Source organism: Apodemus sylvaticus, chromosome 5 (genome assembly GCF_947179515.1).
Source record: "Apodemus sylvaticus chromosome 5, mApoSyl1.1, whole genome shotgun sequence".
Lineage (NCBI taxonomy): Eukaryota > Metazoa > Chordata > Mammalia > Rodentia > Muridae > Apodemus > Apodemus sylvaticus.
Genome location: NC_067476.1, coordinates 9,337,900 through 9,351,641, shown reverse-complemented (window position 1 = coordinate 9,351,641; position 13,742 = coordinate 9,337,900). Strand labels below are relative to the sequence as shown.

General features: G+C 51.6%; 1 protein-coding gene across 3 annotated transcripts in view; it reads right to left on the bottom strand.

Annotated features, from left to right (window-relative positions):
• Window positions 1-383: 383 nt before the first annotated feature.
• Window positions 384-13,742, bottom strand: part of Nup188 (nucleoporin 188) — a 58,572-nt gene continuing 45,213 nt past the window's right edge. The window contains exons 27-44 of one of the 3 annotated variants that reach the window (XM_052182076.1): window positions 13,544-13,713; window positions 12,009-12,078; window positions 11,097-11,164; window positions 10,469-10,664; window positions 7,611-7,688; window positions 7,330-7,415; window positions 7,031-7,176; window positions 6,648-6,829; window positions 4,334-4,537; window positions 4,148-4,240; window positions 3,356-3,514; window positions 2,708-2,845; window positions 2,120-2,194; window positions 1,796-2,035; window positions 1,539-1,670; window positions 1,267-1,340; window positions 1,056-1,185; window positions 384-946 (exon numbers count right to left, since the gene is read on the bottom strand). In XM_052182076.1, coding sequence (XP_052038036.1) covers window positions 770-946; window positions 1,056-1,185; window positions 1,267-1,340; window positions 1,539-1,670; window positions 1,796-2,035; window positions 2,120-2,194; window positions 2,708-2,845; window positions 3,356-3,514; window positions 4,148-4,240; window positions 4,334-4,537; window positions 6,648-6,829; window positions 7,031-7,176; window positions 7,330-7,415; window positions 7,611-7,688; window positions 10,469-10,664; window positions 11,097-11,164; window positions 12,009-12,078; window positions 13,544-13,713 — 2,418 coding nt within the window. In that variant the 3' untranslated portion in view covers window positions 384-769. Of the gene's footprint in view, window positions 947-1,055; window positions 1,186-1,266; window positions 1,341-1,538; window positions 1,671-1,795; window positions 2,036-2,119; window positions 2,195-2,707; window positions 2,846-3,355; window positions 3,515-4,147; window positions 4,241-4,333; window positions 4,538-6,647; window positions 6,830-7,030; window positions 7,177-7,329; window positions 7,416-7,610; window positions 7,689-10,078; window positions 10,114-10,468; window positions 10,665-11,096; window positions 11,165-12,008; window positions 12,079-13,543; window positions 13,714-13,742 lie in introns of those variants that run through there. The other 2 variants (XM_052182077.1, XM_052182078.1) reach the window with 2 other exon arrangements.

Below are 13,742 nucleotides of genomic sequence, written 5' to 3'. Positions count from 1 at the left end.
AATAATTGCTTGCCCATCAGAGGGCAGGGAAGCTTCGGTGGCTGACAGGTGTGTGCTCAGCCTGAGGCTGTGAGAGACAAGAAAGCATCTGCCTCTTCAAGGTGCTAGTTTGTAAGTGGCAGACGGAGCCCTACATCAGCCTGATTCCAGGAGCAGCCAGTGTGGCCATGCTTTATTTTAGATGGTCCCAGTGGGCATGCTGGGGCTTCAGGGCAGGAAGAACTATACACTGACTGAGACCTAGACTCCCCCCTGTGTGCCTGCTCAGGACTAAATGGACAAGTATTGGCCATCAGCATCAGCCATCAAAAGGAATCCTGCCATCTCCAGCCACCCCCTACCCCAACATCTGGGGCCTCTGATAATTGCCACATGACACAGGCTCTATAAACAGCACTTTTAATATTTGTATAAATAGACCACAGTTTTACCAAAAAACCCCTGCAAGAATAGATCATGGAAAACCCTTACTGCACACAGGCCTCTCCTGTGCTGCCAGCACCAGGGCCTCCCTGGCTGGTGAAGTGCCATGGGAACGCTTGGAGGAAAGGGTCCACCGTGGGCTATGGTCAGAGTCTGAGCACCCAGACCCTTGGCTCCCTGCCCATGCTGTTGACCTCTTCAGCTATATAAAAATAATGTCAGCGTGTGGGCAGGAGGAAGACGAAGGGAGCTGCTTGCTCAGTGGCTGGCCTGTGGTGGCAGCACCCTCTGCCCAAGCTGCAATGCAGGTTGGTAGGGAGCAGCACATAGATAGCACTGCGTTGCCCTATCTCTGCACGTGCCGGACAAAGGCTTGCACAAGTTGGATCAGAGGCTCTTGAGACTCTGGGCTGGCTTTGGAGAGAGAGGTGGCCTTGCCCTGTGGTGAGGGCAGGACTCCAGCAGCAGGGGAACTGGGGGCTCCCCTTCTAAAATATCTTGAGAGGCTGGAAAGCAACGTGCTCTGCAAGAAAAGCAGCAGATGAATGAGTTCCAGAGCCACTCATCCTGACCCAAATAACAGTCGGCAGCACCCAAGCAGTTTTCCCTGCTGGCCAGCCCAACACCCATACCAGCTCTGAGCTCAGCTCCTGCTTCATCCGCTGCTTGTCCCGGGGGTGCACAGCCGGGTCCCTGAGGTAGCGTACTGCTTGGGAGATGAGCAGGTAGAAGCAGTTCTCCATGGTGAACATCAGGAGGGACCTGGAGAGGCAGGTATGGCAATGTGGCAAAGGTACTTGACAAACACAGCAGCCCACAGCTGCCCCAGGCCTTGGGCCTTACTTTAATGTTCGGGTTCCTTCTGCTTGTGTGCTGAGTCCCACGGCCTGGGTGAGGGATTCCTTTTTCTTGTCCAGCTAGAGGAAGCAATGCAAAAATCAAGTTAGCAGTAAGAGTGGCCAGTTCGAGAGCTTCTGCGTGGAGTTCGGGCACCTCCCAGGGGTACTCATGGGAACTAGCGTGCCTCTGTAGGAAGAGGCCCAGGCTCCAGGGGCTGGGCATGTTCCCTACTTCTAAAGTGAGTGGATAGTTGTGTGGGCACCCTGCCAGCTCACCTCGCCAAGCATGTTGAGGGCCACGTTCACTGTGGCCAAGAGGGTTCCAAAGGAGGGGGCCACCTCAGAGTCAAAGGTGGGAGTTGTGAAACTCAGGGCAAAGAGGAAGTTGTACTCAGCAAGATCCAGGGACTGAAAGACAAAAAGCCGCACTCTGGAGTTTGCTGGGGGCTTTCCAAAGCCCAGCATAGTGAACTACAGAGCCCTCAAGGCTGACTGTGCGAACCTAGCCTTTGTTTTGAGGTGGCAACCAGTACCTGGTCCAACAGGATCTGGCAGACATCTGGAGTGAAGTGGCGCAGGGCTGCCAGGGTCCTGCTGAGAATCTTGAGAAGGCCATACTGGACTGTGTGTAGGGCTCGCTGTTCCGAGGCCTCCGTGTCAGCAACCGGCTGCTTGGAGGAGCAGCTAGATGGGGTGGCTAAAACGGTGGTGGGGGGGGATGGCCGCTGAACGCGGGGAGTGACAGCTGAAGGGAGGCCCTCGCCATTTTTGTTCTGCAGAAAATCAAGAAATGAAGGGTGAGTCATGAGAGATCAAGGGCGGCACTGCCAGCTGTGATGGGCTGGGGCCTTCATTACCTGTAGGTAGTGCTGCAGCATCTTGCGACTGTGTAGGAGGGAGGTACAGGCCTGGCACAAGTAACCCAGATTCACCTGGGACACAGGAGGGACAGGAAAGACTCATGAGACAACGCTATGAACAGATCTTCCCCGGGACACCACCATGCCTCCCCTCACTGATGCTCTGACGCAACAGCCGCCGGCAGGGCTCAGGCCGGGGACACTTCCCTGCCCTGCTGGCATAGCACAGGCCTCAGACATCAGCAAGATGGGATTCCTACTGTGTCCACTGCAGAAGGACAGAGGTGATGTGACTGGCCAAGGTCAGAGACAGTAGCCATGGCCACAGCCTACTGCCTCTCAAGCCTGTGGGCTCCTCCAGCTTCAGGCCTTCTGAGGCCGAAGTCTACCTCAAAGAGCCCAAGTTGTCAACTCCTCCAGTCTCCCTTGACAATGGAGGGAAGAACTAGCAGAGTAAGCAGTCTGAGTCAAACCAGTGCCCTGGGGTAAGAAGCCCTCGCTCAGAGACAGCCTCCAGTTCACTGAGCACCCTGAGTCCCGGCACTCGCCTCCCCAGACCTCCAAGAAGCAAGGGCTGAAGCCCACCTGAACATCACGCATGAGCTGAGGCAGATGGAAGTGCCACTCCTTCCTGAAGTGGGACAGCTGTAGGATGAAGCCCACTGTGTGATCTGCTTCCTCCAGGCAGGCTAGACTCTGCACCGTCCTCACGGCGTTGAGACACTGAGGACAGGAGGGAGGCGCATGCTCAGGAACCTGCACGCCATGCCCACCTACCTACAGGTTAGGCCCTGGGCCACACATGCTTAGGTGCCTGGCATTGTAATGAAGGCTTCCTGGGGCTGGAAAGAGCAATGACTGCTCTTCCAAGTCCCTGAGTTCAATTCCCAGCAACCACATGGTGCCTCACAATTATCTGTAATGGGATCCGATGCCCTCTTCTGGTGTGTCTGAAAACAGCTACAGTGTGCTCATAAATAAAATAAACCAATCTTTAAAAACAAAACAAAAAAAGAAATCTGTGTCACCTGAATAAGGGGAAGCCTTCATTGTGCCATTCTTTTATTTTAGATTTATTTATTTCATACATGTGACTATACTACACTGCAGCTGTCTTAACCACTGAGCCATCCCTCCAGCCCTCAAGTCAGATTTCTTAAGATACCCCAAGTCCTATAGCCACCTGCCAAGTGGCTTTGAATATCCCCTTCTGTGAGGCAGGCAGCCCCTCACCTGCAAAGTCCGCTCCTGATGGACACCCACGAAGTCTAGAGCCTCGGTCAGGAAATTGTAGCGTAGAGTCTTGAGCAACCGCTCCATTAGGGACATAGACAGGCGGTAGACCCCTGGCCAGGACGGGGCATCCAGGGACTTTCGAGAGGTGCTAGTTGTCTATGACAAATGGCAAACAGACTCAGGATTGATGCCACAGGAACCCACTCACAGCAGCAGAGCCTCTTTGTGGCCCAGTTGCTGAAAAGAACTGAAAGGAATGAGCAGAGCTAGGAGGGGCAAGGCTACCAGACTCAGCATGAGCAGAAGGCTCCAGACCCGGTCTGCCACGACCTAGACATGCCCACTTGGCCAGACCCCTGCCCTCCTCTGGCCCACAACATGCTCCCTCTAAATTGAGGGAGGCTTGGCTAGATGAAGAAGACGTAAAGATTCTAATAAGAGGTGCTCTGACAAGGATCCAGACTGAGACACACCTGCCGGCCCTCAGGGCTTGGGGGCCATAGAGAGACACGATGGATAGCGAGTACCCGCTGCCTTCTGAGGGTACGACAGTGCCCAGGCTACTAATCTGGCCCTGGTAGCACTTGTGTTGTTTGTGTCAGACTGCGCCAGGTCCATGCTACCCACACACTCTGGTGCTTCTGGCGGCTGCATTCCTCTCATTAGCCACGTGACAAGGGCAGGAAGCTCAGTGCCACCAGGGAACTCTGATAATATGAAGGAAGAGCAGCAAGGTGGGTGGGCACCTGTCACCTGAGAGCCACCAGAAGCAAGACCCTGGGCACTCACCTGTCCTGTGCCATTGCTGCTCAGCTGGTAAACACTCAAGAGGGGCAAACAGATGCTCTGGGTGATGCCAGCTCCAGCCACTGCTGTGGCTCCCTAGGGGAAAACCTATAATTAGATGGAGCCCAAAAAGACTTGCCAAGGGCAGGAAGAAATGAGTCAAGCCGTTCTGCAGACACGGTATCTCACCTGCTGGGTGCGAGCCAGGGTGAGGAGCAGGTGCAGTGCAGCCTCAGTAAAATGCAGGTTCTGCTTCACGCGGAGGCTCACCTCCAGGGTGGTGAGCAGCGTGGGCAGAATGGGGAGCCTTCGGGTCACCTGCAGCCACGAGTCACCATCCTCATCCACCTCACAGAGCTCCTTAGCCAGATGCAGTCCCAGGACACATACCTGCTGGCAGTCAGAGGCAGACAGGGAAAGGTTGGAAAGGCGGTTGCGGAATGGAGGAGGGAGAGCGCTGGCCCTGGCCTTGCTGCCTGGGGCTTGTCTCATGAGTGTGACTGGGGCCACTCCTGCTTCTTGCCCTGTACACTGTGCCCATCTCTCCAGGACTGGCAAGTCCACCCCACTCACCACTGGCAGTCTGAGTGGCCTAACCTTCTGCTGACCACAGCATCTACCTCCATCTACAACCTTAGGCTCTATTCAGACACCAATGTTTTATACCCTTGTTTGTTTTTTAACAGAGATTTCTCTGTGTATCCCTCACTGTCTGGAGCTCACTATGTAGGCCAGGCTGGCCTTGAACTTAAAGATCCATCTGCCTCTCATCAAGAAACTTTGAGTCCAATTGTGCCACCATTCCCTGGAGCTGAGTGCTGGGATCAAAGGTGTGCAACCATGGCCTGTAATGCATTTATTTTGATCATATTTATCCCATCAACTTCTCTCAGACCTACCTCCACCTCTCTACCCAGCGAACTTTCTTTTTTAATTACCAGGCACTATATTACATGCCTTACCCAGCACGGGAAAGGCAGAGGCAGTCAGATTTCTGTTTGAGGCTAACATGGTCTACAAAAATGTGTCCCAGACCAGCCAGGGATACACAGAGACCCTGTCTAAAACAAAACAAAAACTACCAGCAAGAAACACACTGAGTCCAATTGTGCTGCGATCCCCTGGAGCACAGTCAACTAAGCAGGGGGTCACCCCTAAAAGAAAACACCCCCTTTCTCAGCAGCCACAATTGCCAAAGTAACACAGCTTTGAACAGCAAATAGAAAGGACCAGAAAAGAACCTCCCCGTGACACATATCAAAACACTAAATTACAGATAAAACATAGGAATGTCTTTATAGGACAAAATTTGACCCACATCAACTAAAAATTACTTTCTTTGCTTTAAAAAGGGTTCAAAACTATCTTTAACTCTAGCTCCAGGGCACCTACTGCTCTCTTTTGGCCTCAGGAGACACCAGGCACACATGTGTGTACTGTGTATGTGTCTCTCTCTGTGTGTGTACACATATGCAAACAAAACACTTAGATACATAAATATTAAGTACACACTACCCATACCTGAGGACTGAAGTTTGGTGCTAGTACCACATAACAAGGCAGGAGTTCTACACATGCCTGTATCCCCAAGTTTGACCATCCTGAAAATAAGTAGACTTACTAGGTCCTAGTGTGCCTGAGAAGCCCTGAGTCCCTGGTTCAGGAAGAGACTCTACTTCAGAGGAGTTAATGGAGATTAACAGAGGAAGAGAATATGCACTTATTTGGGACCACAACCCATATCAAGATACTTAAGACTATGCCCCTGCATAAACACACTTACTGTTTCCCACTTGCTTTTATATCATGTAAAAAAATAAAAATAAAAAAATTAAAAAAAAACCATGTACTTGCTTTTACATCATGCAAAAACACACCGGAAATTCTCTTTAGAAATAGTCAGGAAGTTAGAGGTTAGCCTGGGCTATAAAGTAGAACTATCTCAAAAAAAAAAATAAAATAAAAAAAAAAAAATGTCCCAGTCAGGCATGGTAGAGCATGCCTTCAATCCCAGCCTTAGGGTGGGGGAGAGAGAGGCAGAGGCAAGAGGGCTGAGGGCAGTGGAGGGCAGCAGAGCTCTGTAGGTTTTGGGTCAGCCTGGTCTAAAAGAGTTCCAGGACAGTCAGGGATATTACACAGAGAAACCCTGTCTTAAGTCCTGCCCCCACCAAAGAAAAGACTGTTCTATATCCATTATCTCTTCTAGAGTCCTTGAAGAGCCCGTGCCTGCCCTCTCTAGCCACCCCTACCCTCAGTTTGCTCACAGCAACCGGGGTCAGAGCACAGAAGATGCTGACCTGAAGCTGCTCACACTTTTCATGGTCCAATCTTCCTGGCCCACGATGCCTGCCTGACTAGTGATGCTGAAATGGCTGGGCGCCATGCCTCTCCAATGCGTCCCTCAAAGCCTCATGCCCATAGGACTCTGGGCTCCTCAGGCTCCCCCAGGGTAGTGGCAGCTGTGAGGATGGTCTGGGTGCTCGGCCTGCTGATGTCCCCTCACCCCATCACGCTGGTCCTTGTGCCGGGCCCGAGGGCAGTCATCCGTCTCCATGCTGTCCTTGTCATCGGCAGCACTGCCTGATGCCAGGCTGTGGCGGGTCTGGTCAAAGAGTGCAATCACCTCTTCCTGGAGGGTCTCACAGACATTCAGCACCAGCTGGGAGTACTGGGGGATATCACTTACTGCAGAACAGAGGGGGGAGCGCTGTCACACAAGGCAGGCCATCTGACTGCAGGGGCTGGAAAGGCAGCTGAGTACCAAGAGGAAGGGTGTCATAGTACTGGGAGGGAAAGGGGTAGCGGGAAATAAAACATTCCTGGGGTAAAAATCCCAACGCTGAAATCTGAGTCTCACAGGAAGCACTGTTGGGAGCTGGTGCTCACCTCGCAGCTCCTTCATCTGTAACACTGTGATGAATGCAGAGAACACCTTGGCCTTGGTTTTTCCCATGAGCTGCTGGTCAGCCTGGAGCACCCCTTCCAGGACCTCCGTCAAGGGCCCAAGGATTTTATCCACAGCACCCAGCTCTCTGAAAGAACAAGGCAGAAGGAGCATGTCCCCCTCAGAAGCCACAGGCAGTCTCCCTCAAGGCAGCCGTCTGCCGGGTGGGCAGGCAGTGCTGCGGCAGACGGAGCCGCAGGCAGGCAGGAAGGCTGGCAGGCTGCCCTGTCCCCGCACGCACCTCTTCCACTGGCGCAGGAGGATGAGCAGCAGAGTGCACATCATGGAGCCCAGGCGGAGACAGCTCACTGATGCTGCAACGAGGAGCTGCAGGGAGGAGCAGCAGTCAGGCTCTGGCTGCTCAGAAGCAAAGACCAGAGCGCCTTCTGCCTCCCGGAGCCCTGACACCTCACAGCTGCAAGGAGCCGGTGGGGGGGGGGGCAGGCCACCTGAGCACTGACAGAGCGCCAGAGCGCGCTCCCTAGGTGACCCAAGGAAAAGGGACAGCCCCTAGTCACTTACTAAGGCTTTGGTCCCATCAAGCACATCAAGAAAAAGCTGGCGCCGCACTGCCACGTCTGTCAAGTGCATGATGTCTGCCTGCGACGGGTGGGAGAAGGATTATGTTCAGGTGACGTTAAGAGTCAGGAGATGAAGGGCTTCATAATGGGACTGAAGCTTCAAGCCCTGCATGTTTTCGGCTCACCCTGAGGTCTGCCTCCTCCACAGAACTACAGACATCCACTGTGCTTGGCACTCTTGCCAGGGCTCAGGAAGGCCACCTGTCTGGCCCTCAGCCCACATGCGCTCACTCCAACCCAGCTCTCCCTACAACCTTGTCCTTTTGGGCTTTTTGAAACTGGTCTCACCATGCTGTGTAGGCTGTCCCTGACTCATGGCCGTCTGTGCTTCAGGCCCCACTCCCACCCCCCACCCCCCCCACCCCTGTTGGCTCGTCCCAACCTCAATGGCTCATCGATGGTTCCTCAACATACTGAGTGCTTTCTCCTTCTGCACTTGACACCCACAATCTCATCTGCCTAGACTTCGTGCCCAACACGCTCTCCACTCGAGGCTTCTTCAAATACTCAGGTGACTGACATCACTTCCCAGAGGCCACCATGACTACTCTACCTCATGTGTCAGCTCTCACAGCATCTTCCTCGCCATTGCCGCCAAGTATTACAAATCTGTTAGTTCCGCCTGTAAATTTACAACCTCTACCCTTAAGTCCTTCTCTCCCCCACCTCTCTCTCAACACATAGTGTCTCTGGGTAACCCTGGCTGTCCACTAACAGGACAAGGCCAGGCCTCAGACTCAAAGATGCACCTGCCTCTGCCACTGGAGTGCCAGGGTGAAAAGCGTGCCCCACCACTGCTCAGCACCCTGCCCCATACATTAATTACATCCTAACAGCAGTTTCCCCTCCCTCCACCCCCTCTCCTCCATTAAAAAAGAAAGAGTAGACCTCCCAGGGATAACAAGTTACTGTAAGATTAAGAACAAACCCTCATATCAAAGCTGGACAAGGCAAGGCAGCAACAGGAAGAAGGGCCCAAGCACAGGCAACAGAGTCAGAGAGTCTCTGTGAGGCTCTAGGAGCATGGTTAGCGGATTCTGCGGGACATCTTTCTCCTGCTGTCCTCACCATGTGACCAGGCCTTCCCTGCCTAGTCATTGCTAGATCCTGGAGTGATAATTCTGAAGTTTTGATTTCTTAAAAAACACAGAAATACTGTAAGAATGTGCTTTTGTTTTAATCCTAGGTGTGGGATATGGGCCCGCTTCAGACTGTCCACAGCACCTGATTATGATTTGCCTTCCGGTCTGGCATGGGTATGATTTTGCCAGCTGCATAGTTTCTGCAGTTGTGTGACATTTGGAACCCTGGGGACTGTTCAAAGGGTAGAGAAATGCTAGAGCTCATAGACGGGTTATTGTTGGGTGATGGTGGTCACGGTTTGTTAGGTAGTCATGTGTAAAGAAGAAGCAAGAAGAAGAAATCAGATATTCTGACGGTAAGATCAACCTTGTCCCAGGAAGTCTCTGCCTCGAATCAGCAGGAGGCAGTGTGACAATAATAATGGGGTCCTCTCTGCCCCAGACTTAGTCAGGGTCTCTTTCCTTTCCTCTCTGTCCTTGTTATCTCCTATCTAGCATTATAGGGTTAGAAGGGCAGAAGAAAAGGGGTGGAGAAGCAGCCACAGTCCAGCTATAATATCTCTGGTGCCTGCAGGTACAGAACAAATATTTTAGTAGGGAGAGAGGGAGGGATGAAAGGAGGGAGGGAGGGAGGGAGGGAGGGAGGGAGGGAGGGAGGGAGGGAGGGAGGGAAGGAGGGAAGTAGGTTCATCAGGTCAGTTTCCAAGAAGACAGAGGTACAACTTAAGAACAGTTGTTTGGTGGGATTCCCCACCCCCCACCCCCAGAAGGGTCCTACTGTGTAGTTCTAGCTGTTCTGGAACTCACTCCATAGACCAGGCTAGCCTCAAACTTCACCTGCGTCTACATAGCGAGTGCTGGGATTAAGGCATGTGTCACCCCACTGGGCTAATACTGGATTCTAAAAGGCAGCGACATGGCCACTACTCTAGGAGAGGCAAGGCTTGCAGTAGGTCAGGAGGCTGAGGGCTCTCTCTATAAGCAGTCTGCACTGGACACCAAGTCAGACAGATGGCAAGGACTGTGGAACACGGAGGCACATGCTAAAGTTCAATGGTAATTAAGTAGGATATGTCCTGAGGAAGAACAGTTCAACACCACGTGCTACGATAAAACACAACAGTGCCAAACCGAAAACTGCCAAGAATGGTGCCAACTTTCCCAAACACCAACTCTCTCTCTTTAAGGTGGCTGGGGAGGCGCTCCGTGGGTACACAGGCCTGATGAGTCGAGTTCACAGAAAGGTGGAACTGACCCCACACATTTGTTTCTGACCTAAATACACATGTGCATACACTAATAATAAGTAAAAAATTTAAAAACTCACTATACAGTGAAGAGACAGTGGCCTCCGTCCTTTTCCTAGAACCAATGAAAACACACAGCACTCTAAGAGATCTGGGGCTGCGGCAGCTGCAGATGAATCAGACACTTACAGTGTTCAGAAGGCACACCCCAGAGGCAACTATTCCTCCTAAGAGGCACACCCTAGACCTATCCAGGCCCAACAGTGGGGAGTCTTCAGGACATCTGACGGGTTTGAACTGCTTCTGTCCTGCCCCCAAGCACATGCCCATCCTCTTCTCTTGGCATACAATGTTTGCATTTCAGGGACACACTCCGACCTACTTTATCCCAAGGAGCTGCATGTGCTAGGCACCTCAGCACATCACTGCCTCCTACTAAAGCAAAGGCCAGGTACCCAGGAGGCACTTACGTGACTGGTAGCAATGATGAGAAGCATCCTCCAGGCGGACACCAGCATCTGATACTCTAGCAAGGACGTGCAGCTGCTGCCCTCTGTTTCAGCCATGTAAACTGCCAAAGACTTGACGTACCCTGACCAGTAGGCAAAGCGTTTCTCGCTGGAAAACTTCTTGAGTGTATCTTTTAATGACTGGTCTAGTGAACCCCTGTACAAAATACAAACCGGAGTCAGGATTCAGAAGGAGAGGGAGCTGTGATGAGCACATGGCGGCCAGCTCTAGGAACAGCTACAAAGGAAAGAGCCAGGCTAAGGCCTTTCAGAAAAGCCTCTACTCCATCAAATCCCAGCAACACACAGCCTGCTTAACCCCACTTCTGACAGCATAAACGCCATCAGTGCACCAGTCAGGAGCAGTTCCCTGATCCTCCATAATGGGCCAGACCATCCGGCCTGTGTGCCCTGCTTACCGAGCACACACTCAGTGCTAGAGCTCCACCACCTCCCACCCCTCATATTGGGGAGAGTGCTAGAGACATGGCTCATTGGTGGAGCACTTGTTCAACATGCAGAGTCCCTGGAGTTCCAGCCCCAGTGCTACACATGAACAACAACAACACCTGCAGGGGAAAGGACTCACTTAACTACATAGTATATCTCCAAACATATTATCTTCATGATGAGGGCACAGGTTTCCAGGACGCTGGGCTGTGGAAGAAGAACAAAACACACCAATCACATGGAGAAACACCTCCACACCCACACCTGCTGTCAGCGAGGGCCCAACACAGAGAAAACACACCAATCACATGGAGAAACACCTCCACACCCACACCTGCTGACAGCGAGGGCCCAACACAGAGAAAACACACCAATCACATGGAGAAACACCTCCACACCCACACCTGCTGACAGCGAGGGCCCAACACAGAGAAAACACACCAATCACATGGAGAAACACCTCCACACCCACACCTGCTGACAGCGAGGGCCCAACACAGAGAAAACACACCAATCACATGGAGAAACACCTCCACACCCACACCTGCTGACAGCGAGGGCCCAACACAGAGAAAACACACCAATCACATGGAGAAACACCTCCACACCCACACCTGCTGACAGCGAGGGCCCAACACAGAGAAAACACACCAATCACATGGAGAAACACCTCCACACCCACACCTGCTGACAGCGAGGGCCCAACACAGAGAAAACACACCAATCACATGGAGAAACACCTCCACACCCACACCTGCTGACAGCGAGGGCCCAACACAGAGAAAACAAGAAAACACACATTTATGGAACACAAAAGACAAATGCCAATGAACAGGGCAGCATGTCCACAATGTGGAGAGGCCAGAGCTTTCCACCCAGAGCAGCCATGGCTGTCTGCTTCCCAGAGGACAGGAAGCAGACTCTGCTCTGAAGATGGGGCTGACGTGAAGCCTTCTGCACTTAACTGGAGGCAGGGTCCTTTTCTGAATGCCACAGACCAACCCTTCTGCTCAGGGACCCAAGCCTCTGCCCTACCCTCCACATAGCTCACCTCAGTTGTCTCTGAAGGAGGAGAAAGAGTTCCAAACAGCGGACTTGTTAAATTCTCCCAAAACTTGGGTCTAGGACAAAAACATGCGTTAAAATGCTGCTTTTCCTTCCCCACGGCCCATCTCTCTAATCGTGCTTGCAGCTATTTTTTTCACACTTTAATTTCCCAAACCTAAAATGTTTCTCATAAATCAATTATTCTTATATAAACGTAAAAAGTCCATAAATAAAACTATATCTTCCACTTAAGAAGTGCAATTGGAGCCAGGCAGTGGTGGCGCACGCCTGCTATCCCAGCACTCTGGGAGGCAGAGGCAGGCGGATTTCTGAGTTCGAGGCCAGCCTGGTCTACAGAGTGAGTTCCAGGACAGCCAGGGCTACATAGAGAAACCCTGTTTCAAAAAAAATCAAGTCCAAAAAAAAAAAAGAAAGAGAGAGAGAAGTGCAATTTGGAGCCAGGCAGTAGTTGCCCCAAGCCTTTAATCCCAGCACTCCAGAGCAGAGGGGGAGTCAGAGGCTAGCCTGGTCTATAGAGCAAGTTTCAGGATGGCCAAGACTACACAGAGAAACCATCTTGATCCCCACCCCCACAAAGAAAAAAAGAAAAGTTCAACTGTGGCTGGTGAGAAGGCGGCATCAACCACCGACACTGATCTGAGTTCAGTCCTTGGACCCACGTCATGGAATACACAGAAGTTACTTTATGGCCACACAAAGCTGTGTGACACGTGCTTGCAAACCACAGAAAAACTTAAAAAACAAAACAACCCTTTGTTTTTTAACTATTTAAAAATGAAAACAAGGGAGTTGGAGAGATGGTTCTGCAGTTAAGAGCACTCACTGGTTGCTCTTCCAGAGGACTGGGGTTCAATTCCCAGAACCCACATGTTAACTCACATCTGTTTGTAACTTCAGTTCCAAGAGATCTGATGCCTACACACACATGTACATATAAGCAAAACACCAATGAATATAAAATAAAAACAAGTTTAAAAAATCAAAACCTCTTTGCTCTCTGCTCTCCCACATACTCTCACCTCTCTGCCCCTTGGGCTCTCACCCCCCCCCCCCCACGTGGTCGTGGTCATGGTCATGGCCGGCCTCCACTCCACTCCACTTCTCTACACTCACTCTCTCTCTCTCTCCCTCTCCCTCCCTTTCTCTACCACTAACTCCCATCCCCTACTCTGAATAAACTCTATTCTATACCCAAAAAAATATAAAATTAAAAAAAAAAATTAAAAATTAAAAACAAAAAACCCCTAGCCAGGTGCGGTAATAAAAAAACTTTAATCTCTGCAGGTGGGAATCAGAACGCTGTAGGTCTACATAACAGGTTCCAGGTTCCCCAAAAAAGCAACTAAATAAATTAAAAAAAAAAGAAAGAAAGAAAAAGACATGGAAGAGTTCCCGGCACTGAATTGTGTGTGAGTATTCCATGTATAATCCGGTGAACTTCCAGAATCCTCCCGCCTTTCTACACACAAGGCCAGTCAGTCAAGCTCATGTGTCAGCCAGCACCCAGAGGGGACATACTTGGTTCTGAGGACAAGCATGGCACTGTCCCTACGGTCTTGCCACAGGGCATGAAGGAAGGCAATAGCTGCACGATGCAACAGAGGCGGGCACCAGTATCGATCCTGCTGCTGGGAATCGATCAGCTCCAGCACCACGTGCAGACAGCTCCAGACACCAAGGCTGAACTCCTACAGCAGGACAGGTGGGCATTCCAAGT